The 19,564-nt window shown below is 35.9% G+C and overlaps 1 protein-coding gene across 24 annotated transcripts in view; it reads right to left on the bottom strand.

Moving 5' to 3' along the window:
• The window catches only part of TRDN (triadin), a 238,733-nt gene extending 229,007 nt beyond the window's left edge, over nucleotides 1–9,726 (bottom strand). For 20 of the 24 annotated variants that reach the window (XM_068677554.1, XM_068677541.1, XM_068677543.1 and 17 more), the window contains exon 1: nucleotides 1,897–2,393. In XM_068677554.1, coding sequence (XP_068533655.1) covers nucleotides 1,897–1,918 — 22 coding nt within the window. In that variant the 5' untranslated portion in view covers nucleotides 1,919–2,393. Of the gene's footprint in view, nucleotides 1–1,896; nucleotides 2,395–9,571 lie in introns of those variants that run through there. The other 4 variants (XM_068677564.1, XM_068677566.1, XM_068677565.1 and 1 more) reach the window with 2 other exon arrangements.
• Between the last annotated feature and the right edge of the window lie 9,838 nt (nucleotides 9,727–19,564).

The following is a 19,564-nucleotide window of genomic DNA, read 5'->3' as shown; positions in this document are numbered from 1 at the left end:
ACTGGAATGTAGCATGAAAATAAATAACTAAATAGATAGATAAATTAATAAATAAGGCATTGTATGAAGCAAGATGAATTTTAATTTTAATTTATTTTTATTTGTCCAAACCATAAGTTGCTGAAGTTTAGACCTGAACTTTTAGACTGCCTTCTGATTGCCAGCAGTAGCCCCAGAGGAAAATAAACTGCAGTGAAACATTAGCCCCAGGCTAATTCTTACTTTTCTGCCATGAGTAAAATTTCCATCTCATGGATCAAGTTTAAAAATCATCCAGTCAAAGTCCAAATATATATATATATAAATAAATAAATAAAAATAAAAATAAACTATTCTTTGGTTAATTTACCTGTCCTTCTGAAGGTCAGGTACTGTGGAACTGACTGATGCCCCTTGTCACTTGAACTCTACTGCTTTACACAGACAAAAACAAAACAGACACACACTGCAACGGCTAAGAAACACCTGTAAGCACTATAAAAACATTTTCAGACCCTGTGTTTTATCTTTATTTTAGGGGCCTTTTATCTTCTTTCTTTGATTAGCTAAAGGATTGAAAAGTCAGTTACAGAATGAAAAGTTTTTTATGTTTCCTATTAATTTCAAACAAAAAGTCTTGATATTTTTTGCTTTGTTTCACCTGAAGTACCTCATAAGTATTTCCATACCACTCCTCTAACACTGAAGTTGTTAATGAACACATTTTGGAAAGCAAATACAATTTCACAGATATCCTGGTAACACCTACAAAGTAACCAATGTTTCCAACATATCTTGTTAAGGTTATCCAAATAAACTACTAAACCATTCAGACTAGGGCTGTCATGCTGAGCAACCTGTTTTGGCGGTATTTGCAGCCAGAAACAGTTTATAGATCCATTCAATTGGTTACCATAAAAACATCCCCGCATTATCTCCTTGCTGTGGTTAACCAGATATCAGGCAAGAATTATGCAGTTTGACATAGTCTAAACATTAATCATTTAGAATTTAATTTGGTTCACTCTCTAATATTGCTTAATGCACATCCTCTTACAAATATTAGTAATAAAAAAAAAAGGAAGATGAAAAGTACAACTTTCATACACTGAAATGCACATAAACTTGACAAGTAGAACAAAAATAACTCTAAGAAGACTGTTTTAAAATCCTTTAGATTTTGTTTGTTTATTTTAATTATTTAATTATTAAATAGTTAATAGATAAATATAATAGATTAAATAGATAAATAGCGGAGTAATTTACACTTGGGAAAAATAAAAAAAGGATGAAATTCAACTAAAAAAAATCAATATTAAAGAAGGTTGCATTTTAAATATAGACCCTGTCTCATTGTAGTTGATAAAATATTGCTACGCATCTAAAATATTATTTAAATATGAATGGTCAGGAAATATTAAAGTACATGAAATATTCATATTTTTGGATATGCTTTTACTGGTTAATACAATTTACTTTCATTCTTTCATGACTAGTTCAAGCATACTTATTTCAACACAAGTTTCACCAACTCTTTTAGAAGTTTACTTGAATAAGGGTAGGGTGGAAACACCTGGCATCCAGGCTTTCCCCCTTCATGTACAACTCCAATGGAGCTGCTCTGCATATGAGACTAATGCTATTTTTAGAGGTGCACAGAGATTTTGCTTCTGTAACTGGTAAAAACTTTGAGTACAGGACTGAAAAAGGGGAAAAAGGAAAAAAAAAAAAAAAAGAAAGAAAAGAAAAAAAAAAAGATAGGAAAGAAAAGAAAACAAACCAATAAACAGATTAAATGATCCCAGAGTGAAACTGTTGTATTCTAAGAACAATAAATCATATTGACACACCAGCTCAGTTACACTGTCAAAGTACATATCATTTTTGGTTAATTATATTCAAAAATAGTTACTGTACCTTCTGCTGCAGTCTCAGCCATGATGATGATGATGATGGTAAGAATTACTCTGTTAAAAAGGTCAATATGTACTCTGGCAGATTAGATAATACTTCTGGGTTTCTGGATTTTACAGGAGCTTCAGAATGAGCACGAGGGAGGTCCTCTGCTTTTTCTAATTTTGTTCCTTCTTCTTTTGTGCCTCTCTGAACTTTCTCTTTCCTCTAGAGACTCCTGCCTTCCCCAAGCAACCTCAGGCCTTCCAGAGGCAATACTTAAAGCTCAGTCTAAAGTATCAGCTTCTAATAAAAATAGCCATGCCTCACAGTTAGTCTTCAGCATGTTTTCTCTAATATCCTAAGAACCATGCACATGACAAACACAAAATAAAAAGAACCATTTCTAATCAGGACAGGAAGGCATAGAAGGGCAGCAAAAAGCAAAAGAACCGGGAAAAAGCTGTTTAACGCTCCTGCAGCCTTGCTAACATAATTACAGGTCTTTGGGGGGGGTATGTCAGGAAACATGAAATATAGAGTTCAAAGAAACCTTATCCACCCTAGCTCAACTTTATTCTTAGCTCACTTAGCGCTTAGCACATTCTTCCTGGCCTTATTTGGTTTGGGGAAGGTCCTATGAAGCTTACTGCTGCCTAAGGGGGAGGGTAAATTTAAGTGATTTTCTACACTTTGATTCTTAGTCACAGTCACAGAGCCAATAAAGACACTACTTTAAACCTATGAAATCGGTAACTTTTCTGTTTTTCATTTTTTGGACCTCTCTTGATTTGCTGTCATCATTATGCGCATACCTGTGAAGTTCATCTAAGTATCACAGAACAACATTGAGAGTATAAATAGCCTATATGCTGCAAATTCATTAAGGTAATATGCAAAAGTATTAAACAGGATAGATTTTTCAGAGGTCTGATTCAGAGAAAATATTACAATCACAGATTTTCTGAACTAAATTTAAGCAAGTTTTTATAATGCTGAAAATATATAGACTTTTAAAAACAATTTAAAGGAATACAATATTAACAATTTAAATAAGAATAGTTAAAAAAAAAAAAAAGAAACATATTCATTGCATTGCTTACAATTTCACAGCTGTGAAATTATGTATGTGGGCAAGAGCTTGAAAGTGAAATTAGCAGAAAAATGACCTCAAGCCAGCACGCCTCTACATAAATGTCATAGTCACATGAAATCAGAAACCAGCTTAAACAGTTCTTACTAGGAACCTATAGTCAGCTCTTCTTTGCTACACGGGCTGGCATTTGCACTTCTCATCTTCCCACCAGGAGATATAAGCACCTGGCTCTGTGGCAAAATATAAGGAAAGGAATCTGCTTATCCAGTGCACAAGATGCAGAAGTGAAGGCACACTGAACTGAACAGAGGTTTACAGTCATCATCGGGATTTTTCTCTTCCTTTTGCTCCGAAATGCTTCAGAGTTGTCACATGTCTGAAAACATTAGTCATTTGCTAGACAAAGTTTAGAGTCACTGCTCTATCCTCTTTCTTCTTCAGCTCTCCTGGCCACATTTTTTTACACAAAGTTTTGATTACTTGATGCCTGCTATTCAGTGCTTTTGTGATCATCCTCCTCGTCTTCCCTTACCGCTTAGACTGTCTTAGACTGTCCTTCAGAAAATCCTCCTCACTAAGGCTGATTAAAAGATTCTAGACAATAACATATTCCTTCAACAAGTTTTTTTTTTTTTTTTTTTTTTCTTCTGAACACCTAAATGTTCTGTGGAATCACATTCACATCACCAGAACAGCAACTCACAATAGTTCAGTGGTTAGTAAAGTGTACTAGGATACATGGCATAGGAGCAAAGACCTTGTCATTCTTAATCATTTCTCTTTCTTCTGCTGGAGCAGTTCCATTTTACATGAACAATTAAATATTTTGGATCACTTGTATTTCGACAGATATACTACTTGCATGAGATGTGAAGAATATTTCCTCAGCTGAATACACCAAGCACAGAGCTAATTGATTATTCAATTGATTATGATTGAGAAGCTATTGTTAATTCAGGATTGCTTCCACTTGTATTACCATTCAAATGAAATAAAATAATAAAGGCTCAGTTAGGGTATGCAAGAAGAGAGAACTGGGGAAAACGTTCATACCGAATTTTGTCTTTGTTTTATGTACCAAGATCCTGAGAATGTGGAATATATCCAGGCATATACACTTTGTACAACTGTATATGTTATCTGTCCCTCACTGATTCCATTTCAGCTCCTACCACCTGCCCTCTCGCCTCCATGCCTTACTTCCTTTGCTGCTACTTTTTGCTCACCTCTCAATCATAAGCTGATATTCTCAAACCAAAATATAAGAGCAGAGGAAGTGAGAGAATCCAGCTGGAAATCAATTTTACACAACATCAGCCCAGTGGTCAGAAAGAGAACTGCTTAGATGAAAAACGTTCACTCTGGAAGCAGGCTAAAGCTGTCATAAGCACAAAAGTATAGCTCTCGGCAATAGTATTGGAAGTTATATGATTGCTGCCTCTAAGGGGATCAAAGTCAAGGAAGCTGGGTGTCATATTTATTGGAGATAATGACTGTATTAATAATCTCCAATAAATACAACACTGGAAAAACAAAACAAAACAAAACAACAACAACAACAACAACAAAAAAAACACAGAATGAATGTAAATAAAGTTCTGGTTTTGTGTGTGACATGAACCATAAACATCACCATCTGAAAATTATAGAAAAAATTATATTTCTTCTTTTTCTTCTTTAGGAAGCTGAACAAGAGAAATCCTCAAAATTAAGCTTAGGAGTTGTTAAAAATTTTGTTAAGATCTGAAGTTTAGCTCAAGTTTAGGAGTTTCTTCTATGCTAATCTGTGAAATCCACATTATGCAGAAGCACAGCAAAAAATCTGTATAGCTTTTCATCACACAAAGAAAAGTTTAATTACCTGACCTAGCCTACATATTGAACCTGATCTAAACCTGCATAACTCGATATGACATCTCCTTTTGTAAAATACTCTTTCTCCCTCCTTGTTCAAATTTTAAACCATTTTTAAACAAAAATGGAAAATATGAAACTCCTTTGTTTCTTAAAGGTAATATCCAAACCTGGAATCACACAATTTCTCCTTATTTTCTTCCTTTCATGTCTCAGGCACAAGAAGAAAATGCTCTTGGCCCAAGTTATCCATAGGTACTCCCTCACAGAGGCTACATGGTAAAAGAACTGTCCCAGGGTCAGGTCTCAGGTTCAGTGGTGATGGAGGGATGTTATAACAGCAGGTTAATCCTCACATGAGATTTGTGCAAAACCCAAGTCTGTGTCAAAGAAAATAAAAGGAAGCTTCTGTTTATAGCTGCCTGGGTAGAGAAAAAAATAACACTTATGAGCAGGGGAGAAGTAAGAGAAGTATGCTGCCACAGATGTCTGCCATTTGTCTTGATCTCAGATAATGTACATTTCAGTGAGAGTCCTAACTAAAGAATCAAAGAAAATCAATATTTTTTTTTAATTTTTGGAATAGTCCGAGGTTTACTAGTTTACAGATTCATTCTTTTAGATGAATTACAGAATCAGAAACATACTTAATAACCTAGGTTGGAAAAAGTTGTGTTGTTCATATAGTCAAAGTAGCAGATGATTCCTGGGTTGCCACACTGATATTATTAAAAAGGAAATAGAGGAAGACAATACATCACATTGAATTAGGGAATGATGAGAGGAGACTTTCATACTGATTCAGGGAAGCATTTGAGAAACTGAGTAAACCTCAAAAAGAAAATGCAGAACAATATTTGAGTTTGTCTTCTAATACGCTACTGAGGAATTCTCAGAGTTCAGTCCTAAAAAGTCAAACCAAGGAAAAAAAAAAAAAAAAGAATTTATATCTCAGTGCACGCTCAGCAACACAGCAGGGTCAAAGAAAGGATACTTAACCTTACTTCCCATATATCTCATATCTGATAAATCCTGGTAGCATGTTGTTATCAGAAATATTCAGCAATCAACTGATAAGAACTAAATATAGGATGAAAGTATAAAGCTAGGGAGAGGGTGAATGGTACCAAATCTGGTGAATAGTATAGGTAAATGCAGAAGCAAATAGAGGATTCAAGTGTTACTAATACTAATACTAAGTGTTACTAAATACTAATATTTGTGCGGCACATCAGCTGTTTGTTGTTGTTCTGTGTTTTGCTGTTTTATTTTGTTTGTTTTGTTTAAGAATCCTGTTACTTACAGGTGAGACTTTCTTTCATCTCTGGTGGTAAGACCCTGTGTTTTTCAGTGTGAATAGGAGCACAAATTTAGATTCTGATGCTCTTGAATTCCTGATCAGATGTAGTTGTTACCTTATATGGACTGTTAACAAAATTCTGAAATAACTGTTTTCCTTTCATGAATAGCCGTTACTAGATTTTTGGAATCAAGATGACCAAATTAGACTTATTTTTAATATACTAAAGTACACCCAAAGTACAGACACAGAAAAAAAATAAGATTTAGATATGACATCTGATATAGATTAAATCTGGCCACATGTTTAAACATTATCATAAATCATAAAATTTAAACAATCTGATAAATCAGTTTGCATCATTTTTCAATGAGAAAGCTGCATACATAGTACCTTTAAACAATTCCTTTTTTAATGTGTAGGAGACAGTTACTTGAACTCTGTGGTAGACCTGCCCTACATTTAATTTGAACTACTGACAGATAAATGCAGAACACTTATGAAGCCCTGTCTCTGTAGGCAGAATGGTCTGGATTGAAATCATCCTTTGGTGGGGGACAGCTGGCAAACACCCTGGAGTCACATCACCTTGGCGCTCCAAGCTCATTAAGAGACATTTCATAGAGACTTTTCATAGGTTTCACAGAAAGAAATTTCTCCAGAGCTACATGGTAGAAAGTCAGCAGGTACAGGCTAAAATATCTGTGATGCTGAGTATTCTGCTTCAACATAGACAATACTCCCAATTTAGACATTATACTACAAAATCACTGATGTCTACAAAAAACTTCAGTCTGGGTGTGTGATTGAATATTGAACCATTTCTAACATCCAAAAGGGCCCACCATTTATAAAACTGCTTGAATATTACAACAAGAATATTGTTGTAATATAATAATATAACAACAAGAAGGAAACAAGAATATTACAAGATATTGGTCTAAGAAGAGAGACAGTGGAGGGAAATTAGGCTAAAGTAGCCATCCTCATTTAGGAGTGTGGTTTCAGTTTTCTTTGTTCTGGCTGCACTGTGTTACTATGAGCTAAGTTCAGGGAGGGCATCTATTCAGCATGTCAACGTAGATGCATTTGGATGAACATTAGCACTTTGTCTTTTCCTTTAATCTACTTTATTATTTCTATTCTTAATGAGTATGATGTTATAACAATAGTTGCGGCTTTATTTCTGCATCTTGGAAATTTTCTTAGAAAAAAATACTTATTTTCTTAGAAAAAATATCTAGGAAGACATATCTGACCCTTTTCAAGATGCTAAAACAAAAAGCCACTTTAAAGGTATTTTTCTTCAGGAAAAGCTACATTCAAGGTTAATCGTATTAAGAACACAGCAGTAGCCAACAAGTTAGTAGAGATGTGGGTTGGCTCTATCATAATATGAATTACTTCAGTCAGAAATGTTGAGTGAGAACTGTTCTAATATTCTAATGAGCTTGGTGTACTGCCTGGTCAAAAATACTCTTTTGGAGAAAGATGACTGCATGCCTTCTGATTCCTTTCCTTTCCTTTCCTTTCCTTTCCTTTCCTTTCCTTTCCTTTCCTTTCCTTTCCTTTCCTTTCCTTTCCTTTCCTTTCCTTTCCTTTCCTTTCCTTTCCTTTCCTTTCCTTTCCTTTCCTTTCCTTTCCTTTCCTTTCCTTTCCTTTCCTTTCCTTTCCTTTCCTTTCCTTTCCTTTCCTTTCCTTTCCTTTCCTTTCCTTTCCTTTCCTTTCCTTTCCTTTCCTTTCCTTTCCTTTCCTTTCCTTTCCTTTCCTTATTTTCTTTATTTATTTTTCTTGAGAATAGGTAACTTTAATTTTTAAATAACTGCTTTTTCAATTTTTTGTTTAAAAGCAAGTTGTTTTGTTTAAAAGAAAAACTAGAGCTCCAAGTATCTTCACTAATATCAACCTTATCAGGGTTGCTCAAAACTATTTGCTCAGTCTGACTTCCACAACCAATGGGCAATATCATCTTATTTTCATGTAGTGACTTCCTCTTCTGATTGTTTTATGTTGTTTGCTGTGTTATGTTATGTGGTTATGTTATGTACTGCACATTCTTAGACAAACAGACTTGAAGAGACTTCCCTCAGCCACATTAGCAAAGGATTTCCCTCATAAATAACTCCAGTCAAAATCTCAGGACCATCTGGATTTTAGTTCTTTCCTATCTCTTCTGAGAGGAGACATTGAAGATCTGAGTGCAGTGAATAAGAACAAACTTGCAGGCTAAGCACTGAAATAAAACAGCAGTGTGGTAATGGGCCCAAACAATAGTATATATGTCTTAGTACTCTCCTGCAAAGAAGGACTTCTTCTCCAGGATGTCCCCCCTATGTCTGATACAGATTATATGTCTGTAAGATTGTATGATTGTAAAATTGTAAGAATATCCTGCAGACAGTATGTGTCTCCTGTGCTTTTATTTACTACATTTTTTTCTGCTATTCCAAAGTCATTGTTTTCCTTGGGATAGGAGAACCTGGTTGAGCTGTGCATTTCCACAGATAGGATAGATATACGCTCCTGGCAGTGGATTGACAACTATGTCCAACTGAAAATAATTATTTGACTCCTGAAATGTGAAAGGCTGCTGCTGGGTTTAACGTTTTGTGTGCCTCAAAGACAGTCCCCCCACGCAGCAGTACAAAAACCTGTGATGCAAAATACTCAAGGAATACTGGCATCTGTTATTTGTCACAAGTATGCAGAGAGGTGAATAAAGAAGAAAGGAGAACAAAATTTTTGGCAATTATCAGCCATAGGAAAGACATTGCCTGACATCAACCAGATTTATGAAAATGTTGTATTTTAAAGGAAAAAATATGTTTGTTTCAACAATAGCTATAATTTATTTTGTGTTTCTTCTTTCTCCCTCATTCAAGCTACAATATTGGGCAGATCAAAGTCAGAATTGCAGATGAAGAACCCATTTCATTATTACTATTATAATTATTTAAAAAGAAAATCAAAACAAGGAGCTTCTCCATTAGGCAATTTAGCCTGTTTACAGAGTATGATTAGAAGATATGAATTAGTAAATTCAACCTTGTCAGTGCTGTCAGCTGCAAGTACATTGAAAAAAATTATGTCTAAAAAATACAGGTTCTTTTAAAAGGGGAAATAAGCAATAACGTTTTTACCCCTCATCATAGCAGATACATACTAATTTTCCTTGAATAGTATGTCAACATTTGTTACTGTCAATCACAAGAGATTCCTGTCCAAGCTCCAACATATGTCCAAAGTCAACTTTCTAATGTGATTTGTATAGAATATTTGTTTGTAAAGCAGATACCAAATAGAATTGCTGTATCTCCCTTGCTCCTCCCCCTGATTCCCTGAAATAGTAGAAAAGGACAGACTGAATACAGAGGAATGCAATGATCCAAAAGGGACAATCAAACCATTTCTCTTTCCAAATGCAGTTTAAATGAAAATAAAAGTATTACCCCAGAGACACAGAGCAGAAGGTCCTCAGCTGCGTCCCCAGGGCTCAGACAGCAAGGCAAGGACACTGGGGACTTTTGGAAGCTCCCGACTGCATTCCCAGGGCCTGAGGAAATTGTGGGCTACCCTGGTACAGCTGGCACAGGCTGCAGCTGCCAAGGAGCTGCTGGCAGCTGGTCCCTGCAGGGTGAAGTGCCACCCTAAAACAGCCCAGACAGGGATAGTTTCTCCATAAAGGGGATTTAGCCTCCAGTATATAGGTTTTCACTTCAGATCATTTTATGGCTCTTGAAAATAACTATATATATACTTGTGCACTTTAAATTCATAGACATCATTTGAAGTAAGTATTTGGCCATAAAATCCCATTTTGGATCCCTGGCACCTTACAGATTTTTCCCTCTGACCAGCTGCTGTTCCTTTGAGTTCCTTGGTTACCAGGACATATGCTCTTCTGTGTGCCTGGTGAAAGGTTTTGTGAAACAACCATAGCCTAGATATTCAAATTCCACTCCATCTCACAGTGCTGCCTGATGACGAACAAGGAGAGGCTGTGTTTCTTGTTACTTAGGTAACAGACAATTGAGAGGGGAGGTGTTTTTTTTGTTTGTTTTAGAGAGTGAAGGTAACCAGGGTTTTACTTACTTTCTGCAGAAGGCAGATGTAACAGTACTCTTATTTACTACATTGAAGAGTAACAACAAAAAATATTTTCTCTTCTACAGCCAAGAAACAGAGCATGACGGGTGAGAAAAGCAACCCTCTGCTCCAGCTGCAGTAGCAACAACAGCAACACATCAAAAGCACAAAAGCAGGACCAGAAGAACAACTAACCAGCATGTGCACTTCTCACACAACACAAAATTCAAGCTGGTGTTCACAATCCCATTTATGTCCACCATAATGCAAAGACCTGCCCAATTGAAATTTGGGTGCTGTGCAGTCCTGGGGGAGGTAATGCAGAGAGGCAGAAGACATCAGGCAGTGGGAGGTGCATGACACAAGCAGCGATACAGTCCCATTCCCCCTCCTTAACAGCATTTGCCAAATGGGTCCTTCCGACCCCACTCAGTACATTTGTTTTCTGCTCAACACCTTTTGTTTTCGTTGAGCAAAAAAATACATTTGTTTTTTTGCTCAACACCTGCTGACCAGCACCTAGCCAGACCCCAAGCAATGTCCCTTCCACCTTGGCCAGCCATATTAACTGTTCAGCACAGCACCACATGGTGTGGGACATCCCTTTGGGCAGCCTGGGCCAGCTGTCCTGGCCACGTCCCCTCTCAGCCTCCTTGCTGGCTGGGCAGCACCAGGAGCAGGAAAGGCCTTGGTTCTGTGAGCATTGCTTGGCAGTGACTGAAACATCTCTCTGGTATCAGCATTTTTCTCACCCTAAGTCCAAAATGCAGCACCATACAGCTAGTAGGAAAATAAATAAATAAATAAATAAATAAATAAATAAATAAATAAATAAATATTAGATGAAACCAGTGCATTTTGTTAAAAAGAAACTTTCATTTGATACAGAAGTTCCCTGCCTGTTACCAGGAAAGGCTACTGGCAGACTAAATACTCAGTCTTTTTAAATCACTCGGAGAAACCTTCTCAGCTCTTCTACTCCATCCTAACACCAGTCACCAGGAAATAAATTTACTCATGTTCTTTTCTTCATAAGTAACTTACGTCAACTCACATTAGGAGGAGAAAAAAAGATCTTTTGGCTTGTCTGGCCATGCAAGTTGTATCAACTCTTTCATTGAATCAAAAGGAGTTGAAGATTGGGCACTTAAAGCTGGTGGTGCTGAAGTAAACTCATGTTTTGAATATATATATATATATATATTTAATCTCTCTTTATTTTCTCTTTTCTTTTTTTTCCCCTGTTGTTTTTTCTCCTTTTTTTTTTTTTCCTTCCCCCCCCCCCCCCCCCCCCCCCCAAGAGGTCAACCGCACAACCTGTCACTCTTAAGTACAAGGCAGTTGAGAGATATTAATATACTCTTGAATTATTTAAAATATATGACTAATGTTTCATGGGCTGTAAGACTGTTATCTGCAAAAATAACATCTGTGTCATTCATTGCTGGACAGTTAGGATTTCATCACCAGCATTTATTAGTATTTCTGAGTCTTAAGTGCAAAGGATTCCTCCAGATTACCAGATCTCCACCTTCAGGTGTAAAACCCAATTTACAAATTACTTCACAATATTCCTTTTGATCAGGGATGAATAAGGCAAAGGCATGTGAGCTCCTTCCTGAATAGAATCTCATATAAATAGATCAAAAATATTTCAGAAAGATTTCTGACGAACTATTTATTTTAACCACCACACACTGTGGTGTGGATAAGTTAGCCAGTCTGGCACAATGTGAGTCTTCTTTCAAGAAGGCACAAATTGATCTTACAAAATTTTAACTGGAGTCCTTAAGAAAAGCAATATCTAATGCTCAAGGAACTAAACTGCATACAATCTGCTACCTAAAAAAAAAATTATGCTGTGTCACTGCTGTGGCAGTGGTAATGTGACCAGGTACATCTAAAATATGGTCTTCACTTGTACACCAGCATTGAATCATCACTGGAGGAAAAATAAAAGGCATTATAAACAATGAAAAACAAATTTTAGTTCATTTATGGCACACTATGTCCATGTCCCATGATATGTGTGTGATGTTACATGAAGAATACTTGGCTATGAAAATTATTTCGGGTAATTATCCAGCTCTGTTTGAAGAAGGAGTTCATGAAGGAACTTGTTTTCCTATTCTGCTGCTTCCTCGATGAAACAGTACCAGCACAGTAAATCATGCACTCCATTAAAAGCATAGCTGTCTGAGTGATCAATCAGACAAAAGTCATGCATGATGTAAAAATAATATTTTGAAGAAAGCAGTTCATTTCCTCCTACAGCATCGACTGAAGAAGCTTTATACCACCTGTTGCTCATGCATTACTGGAGAGATCCTGCACTAAAGAATCTCTTGCTCTTGCTCATCCAACCCAATCAGTTAGAGCCTAATCTTCTAGTTGTCAAAGATCTCAGTTAAAGCAAGTGAGAACTGCTAGGAATTGAAAAACAAAATGCAGATCATGTACTTGCATTGCATTTATACTTGCATTGCATATGAAATCAATAATTGTAAACGTAAGAATTTAATTGAAAGCATAACTATAAGATTATACTGCCAATATTTTTTTTAGTTATTATTATTATATTTTTTTTTCAGACAGTTCACTAAATGTCTTTCAGTAAACACAAAAAATAGCAAATTGAGTTAGGTTATGGAAGGAATACATGAATGAATGAATAAACAGTAGACACACATTTTAAAGGTCTAGTCCTTTTTTATTTAGTATTCTTAATGTAAAAGGACATATAATATTTCTATTACATTTATATGTAAACCTTCCTGTCCTTTTTTGTTAATGCTAGAATATTCTTATAGTACATGCCACAAAATTGAATTTTATTTCCATAACTGTGTCAGGACGTTGGTTCTCAGATTTCAGTTTCATTTTGTAAATTTCGTGAATAGTTTGTTTTACACTTCTCTGGACCATTACAAATATACTGTACAAAGTCATATAGTTCATCAATAGAATGTTAGCTAGTAGACTGACAGAGTGTCAGCCCTGTACCTAAACATTGTTACTGATATGAAGAAAATGAACATTAGTGTGCAAAATACCTCACCCTACCTCCCTTATATTTCCAGAGATTTTTTAAGATTAATTTTGTACAGTAATTCTGTACTAAACTTTTTTTTTTTTTTTAAATGTTTATTTTTAATTTAGGGCTTGGCTAGATGTCCATGTGTTTCATGTAGCCACTGCATAAGCGTTTGGTTACTGTACATCCACAAGGGAAGTGTTACTTTGCTTCAGCTCTGCCTAAACATCTGGTTGGAGCTTTTGATAAAGCATGCTGTTAAATTATGAGCTGAGAGGACTCAAACATTTCTGCTGGCACTTTCAGTATGCATTCTGAGGGACATTGTCTTGTGATGACTGGCTAGTTATGTAGGATTCTAGCTATGTCAATCATAAAAGTCAAAATATTGGGAAATTTGGGGAGTCAAGAGTTTGGTCTGTAGTTCAGACATGGAAGTATACATAGCCACAGCTTGAACAGTAGCAGCATGTGGTTCCTACGTCTGTGGCTAGCTGTGCTTGAAAGAGCAGATGTACTGCTACAGCTGAGCTGGGGGCAGGCACCATGAGAATCAAGACCTGGTCATCTCACTACCTAGAATTGAGCTCTTGCTCTTGCTCATCCAACTCAATCAGTTAGAGCCTAATTCCTCCTAATCACCAGAGGAGTAATTTGACACATATACACCTTTGGGACAAGCAGTAAACAGATCTGGGTATGTCAAACAGTTTACAAATGAAAAGTTCTTATCCAACTGCATTCCCATGAGCTGATTTGAGATTTGTTTTTTCTTGTGCTTTCAGATTAGACATCAATTTATGTCCACATTTTTAAGGAAGAGGTCAAGTACCTCATTTGAATGCATCTCATTTAGTTAGGCTGTTTTGCCAAAGGCATCTAAAATGAAACACTAAGATGTGAAATCTAAACTATTATTTTATAAACCTTTGCAAGAATCTGGAACCTAGTGTAAGAAGTTTACACCTGCAATCACCCACTGTGTCTGTTGCTCAACACCAGAATAACATAGGGAGTACTCATCTGTCACTACTAAAAGGAAGTAAAACAGGATTATTAAATATAAGCTCACCATGAGAATTTTAAATACTTTGACATATTTTTATAAAAAATAAAACCACTTAAAAGCTATTTTTCAAGTGATTAAAATTGATTAATTCACCACTAAAAGGGTTATTTGCATATTTTTTGGGATATATAATTAACACAATGATTTGTATGAACACTTTAGTCTTGAAAGAGTTTCTAAAGGTTTTCCTTTCAAATCAAGCTGCTATTTTTACATTCAAAACCAGTAGGGCAAAATTAAATATATATATTGCTTGTTCTTTATATTGTCCATAGTTATGTTTCAGAGAATAAGAGAGCGTATTTTGAGGCTGTTCAGAATGAGCCATTGGTGATAGAAATGCTGTGTCTGAGTGTTCTGACAGCTACATAATATGGTATATTGTTCCTCCACCCTAATTATATGTTATTAAAGTAAAAGAATTCCAGTGGCAATTGCAATTTTACTGGTTGTTACAACAGATGACTGCTGCTCACACCTGATCACTGTTGAGAGAAAGCCCAGTGTTTTGTAGCCATTAAACTCATAACTATAGAACTAGATTTGGTTGTATGAGAAAGTATGTTTAGAAAGCGTGAATGCCAAAATGCAAAACCAAAAGGACATCATATACTAGTATATGTAAGAAGAGAGTGGCACATATTTTTCTCTTATCATTTCTGACTTGACAAAGGAACTGTGGAATTTGGAACTTCTTGTTATCCACCTATTCCTTTTAAGATAATCTAGTGTTAGAGTGTTAGAGCCCTTGTGATCCTAATGGGCCAAGGTAAAATGGTAACAGAAACAAAGCACCTTTTTCACTTATTCAATCTTTAGCTGCTGTGAAACTCACACAGATTTTGAAAAAGAGAGAGAGAGAGGGAGAGGGAGCAAGAACATTCTCAGGGAGAAAAAAAAAAGAAAGAAAAAAAAAGGGCGAAGGTATCATAGCACAGTACAGAAATGCTGCCTGTCCCTATCCTTCAAAGAAATACCAAAAGAATGGCAGAAAATATGATACATGATGTGAACAGACTGATATGATTCTACTTCTGCTAGAAATTAGTCTGTAGCCAAAATGCCAGTTCTTTAGTCAGGTTTTATCAGTAAAATCCATCTACTTCACAGATTAATGTCCTGACAAATTTTGAAATGTTCTCCATAGTCTGGAAGGTCAGAAAGTCCACTGTCACTATGCTTGATGACTTTTCAGCAGAAGAATTTGCCTTTTTATTGCAAAAACAGACATATACATACTTGAACACAAATATTTCCTTTAATAAATATTTATAAAACAGCTTTTTTTTTTTTTTTTTTTTTTTTTTTTTTTTTTTTTTTTTTAGCAAGCTAGACAGCTCTTGATATCATTATTTACTATGAATGGGAAACAACATATGACTTCCCATATATACAGGTTGGTGAAGAGCAATAGGTTGCTTTGTCCTGCAAGATCCATCAGAAGAAAGTAGTACAATTACATTAGGAATGGTTGCTTAGACAGAAGATGATCAGCACAACACAGAATGGCTCTACTTACATCAATAGTTAGCCTAAGCTAGAATTTTCTTGTTGGCAGAAGATATGCCAGAATATATCAATTTCATACACTCTTTACCAGCAAAACTCCCACTGCAACATCTGCCAGATACAGGCAACACCAGCTGCAGGCCTTATTTCCCCTTGTGAATCTCCAGGTACTATTTTTTACCTCACCTGGGCAGATTTCGCATTACTTGGGTAATAACACTGTTTCAGGACCAAATACTGACATAGCTTCTTTCTGGATGAGAACAGCACCAGGTAAGAGCTGGAAGCTGCACTGCAGATATCTTTATTGTTACAATGTTCTCATAAAGAGACCATAGTTTCTTCAGAATCTGCAGAATCTCTAATAACAGTCAGAGACTGTTAAGGCTGAATACAAACAAGGGCCAAGATCACAAGCCCCAAAATACCAGTTCCTTCAGTTTCCATGGTTATCTCTTTTTCACAAAGAAAATTATGGACCCAGTAATCCCATATGTCCTTTGAGACCTTCACCATCTTTTCACACTTACCGGCTTCTAGCTGGTTTGATAGCTTGCCTAATTTATGAGACAGATGCATCAGTTTTCCCACTCTTTTAATTTTAGACTCAGCACATTCACCTCCATGCTCGCTGTCATATCTCCTTAAGGAAAAAAACTCAGAATGCAAGATATGGACATCTCAATATTTGAAATTTGAGCCTAAAGTGGAGATTGAAATCTAAATAAAAGAAATGGGCAAATGAAAATTTACATTAGAAGGAATGATTTAGCATTCTGCATCAAGTGCTGGAGCACTGATGGTCAGTGATGGGGACTAGCAAGAAAATTCCATACAAAAACTTGCTATAACATCACTAGTCATCGGTCCAAAGCCATGGTGATCTTCTATCACAAAGAGTTAAATACAGGTTAGCAATGAAACATTTAACACTTTGCATATCAGGACCAAAGGAACCTATGGATCTACTGCTTTCCTTGTAAAGAGCTGAAAAGTACAATTTTATAACTTTAATGTGGATGAGTAGTGTTGTTAACATATCCATGTCACACATCAGTGCCACAGATAGTTGTAGCTTTCCAACACTTGCTTGGAAAGACGGAAAAAAAATAATCATGAGTATTGTTATAAATAGAAAAATTCCCTCCAAAAATAGTCACATGGCTTTGCACTGAATTTAAAGCCTTCTCTCAGGATTGCAGATCCCTAAGCACATAGGTTAGCCACAAATCAAATTGTTCTTATGACTCTGAGCATACTGATACCGACAAAGTTCCTTTTTAAAGTTGTACTAATTATTTTGGTAGTTTACCTGTTTTGGAAATTGCTGAAGGTTTCATCTTGACATGCTTTTCTTTGCGCCAAGGTAGAATGAGTTCATGAATTGATTTACTTCTGCTGAAATTTTGTCCAAAATAAAAAATATGTAATCTGTCTTTCTGTCTCTTCTTTAAATATGCACAGACCACTTGGATGAAACTGTCTTGGGGTATCTGAGAACTGAATATAAATAATTCTACTAATTTTCTCTGTCTAAAGACTAAATCACAGGGTTCTCCTCCTACCCCCTATACACATTGATCTTTGGTGACCATTCTTTGTTCTTAGAATCTGAGTGAATTTATAGATATTATATGACTACCTTTTTTTTTTTTTTTTTTTTTTTTTTTTTTTTTGTGGTTGTGGATGCTTTCTCCCAAATGTTTCTCTCTAGAAAGGGGTAATATTCCTCTCTAACTGCAATGGATCAATCAATTTCAAATGGCATGCATTAGTTTTCACTTTGCCTTAACAGAAGTCAGTTACAAAGAGGAATAGACTTTTCATGATCTCATTAAAGTTTAGAGTTGTAGAGCATATCATCAAGCTGCACTCCACAACCAGACTTATGTGGATGTAAAGAAAGACTTCAAAGAGGTTAGAAATCACTTATTTGAATCTATCAGGATTGGCACCACACTTTCTAATCATTAGAGAAAGTAAAGCAGCAGTACCGTCACACACACTTCATTGCATTTATTGCTTGGAATGCCTCTAGAAAGGAGTAGATAAACACAATTTTTTAAGGTATTGTAGTCAGATTGTAGTGAAGTGCAGATATCAACAGTGGAAATATCAACAGGAAATGTGAAAACAGGGAGCAATGGGAATTCGTTTTGGAGGGAAGTTGCTGTATCCCCTGCACTTTTATTAGAGAAAACCATTTAAAAATTGTTCACTACTGGTAAAAAATAAAATAATAATAATAATTTAAAAAAAAAAAGTAAAAAGTAAAAGTTTACATGGAATGAAAAGAGAAAAAAAAAAAATCCTTTGAATGCAAAGGATTAGTTTTTAGCTGCCTCCTCACAGGTCACTGCTGACCAATAGCTGCTAGCTCAAACCAGAGGTTCAGTGAACATTGGCTAGGAAAGATGGGCTAGAACTTGCTAGGGTTGGTTTATAGGTGAAGGGTTTACAGTGCCTCAAGTACAGTATATGTCCAAATATTATTTCTAAAGTCAATCCTGTTGCATCCTTAGTTAGACAACAAATTGTATTTCTACTGGGCTTTTCTTATATTTTTAGATTTCTAGTAAAAGAAGATAACAGCTGGAGTAAGAAGATATTCATTTTTCATGTGTTAGTGACTACCAGATGCTCAGTTCTAAGTAGCCAGAAGAAAGAAATGCAATGGTTGACATAAAAACAAAACCAAAAACAAAACCAAGCAAACAAAAACTCTATAAAACTTAAAGCACCCTGATTTCTCATGTTCTTCAAGGGTATGGCTACTCCATTAAGAGATTTCCATGATATACTGCATAGGCAGCAAAGAATATTAAATATCTTACCAAGCATTCACTAAAATATATTAGATATGTATTCAAGTCTGGCATCTTGGAAATGTTTTGGATTGCTTTTTGCAGATATAAAGCAGATATAAAATAGATTTTTTTAAACATGAAATATTAAATAAACACATCAAAACAATGTTATTTTGCTATTTCATGCCCAGAATAAAGTTGATCTAATATTGTTCATTATTGTTCAGATTCTAGTCCAGAAGAGCCCTGTCCTTACATTCCAAAGGAAAAGAATCAGTCTAAGGAAAAGTTAAAACATGAAACAAAAGAGGATGAATATTTTGCTACCAATGAGACAAATATTTCTATTAGGTCTTTTCAGTGCTCTCAAACTAAGAATATTTCAACACTGAACATTTCTTCCAGGTTAGATCAAAGTCCTATGTATTTTTCATCTGTTGCTCAAGACTGGAATATCAAAGAAATGTTAGCCTTAAGTAAATGACTAAATGTATTCTCTTGGATAACGGATTCATAGAACCATTGAATGGTTTGGATTGAAGGAGACCTTAAAGATCATCCACTTCCAACCCCCCTGCCATGGGCAGGGACACCTTCCACTAAACCAAGTTGCTGAAAGCCTCATCCAATCTGGCCTGAAATACTTCCAGGGATGGGGCATCCACAACTTCTCTGGACAGCCTGTTCCAGTGCCTCATCACCCTCATAGTAAATAATTCCTTTTGAATATCCCCTTATCTGAAGGGGATATTCAGATATCTAAAACTCCCCTTCTTTAGTTTAAAACTGCTTGTCCTATCACTACACTCCCTGACAAAGAGTAACTCCCCAGCTTTTCTGTAGGCTACCTTTAGACACTGGATCTCCCCAGAACCACCTTCTTGCCAGGCTGAGCAACCCAACTCCCTCAGCCTGTCTTTCTAGGATTGGTGCCCCA

Source organism: Anas acuta, chromosome 3, assembly GCF_963932015.1.
Source record: "Anas acuta chromosome 3, bAnaAcu1.1, whole genome shotgun sequence".
Classification (NCBI taxonomy): Eukaryota; Metazoa; Chordata; class Aves; order Anseriformes; family Anatidae; genus Anas; species Anas acuta.
Note: the sequence above shows the minus strand (reverse complement) of the source record. Positions and strands in the feature narration are given on the sequence as shown.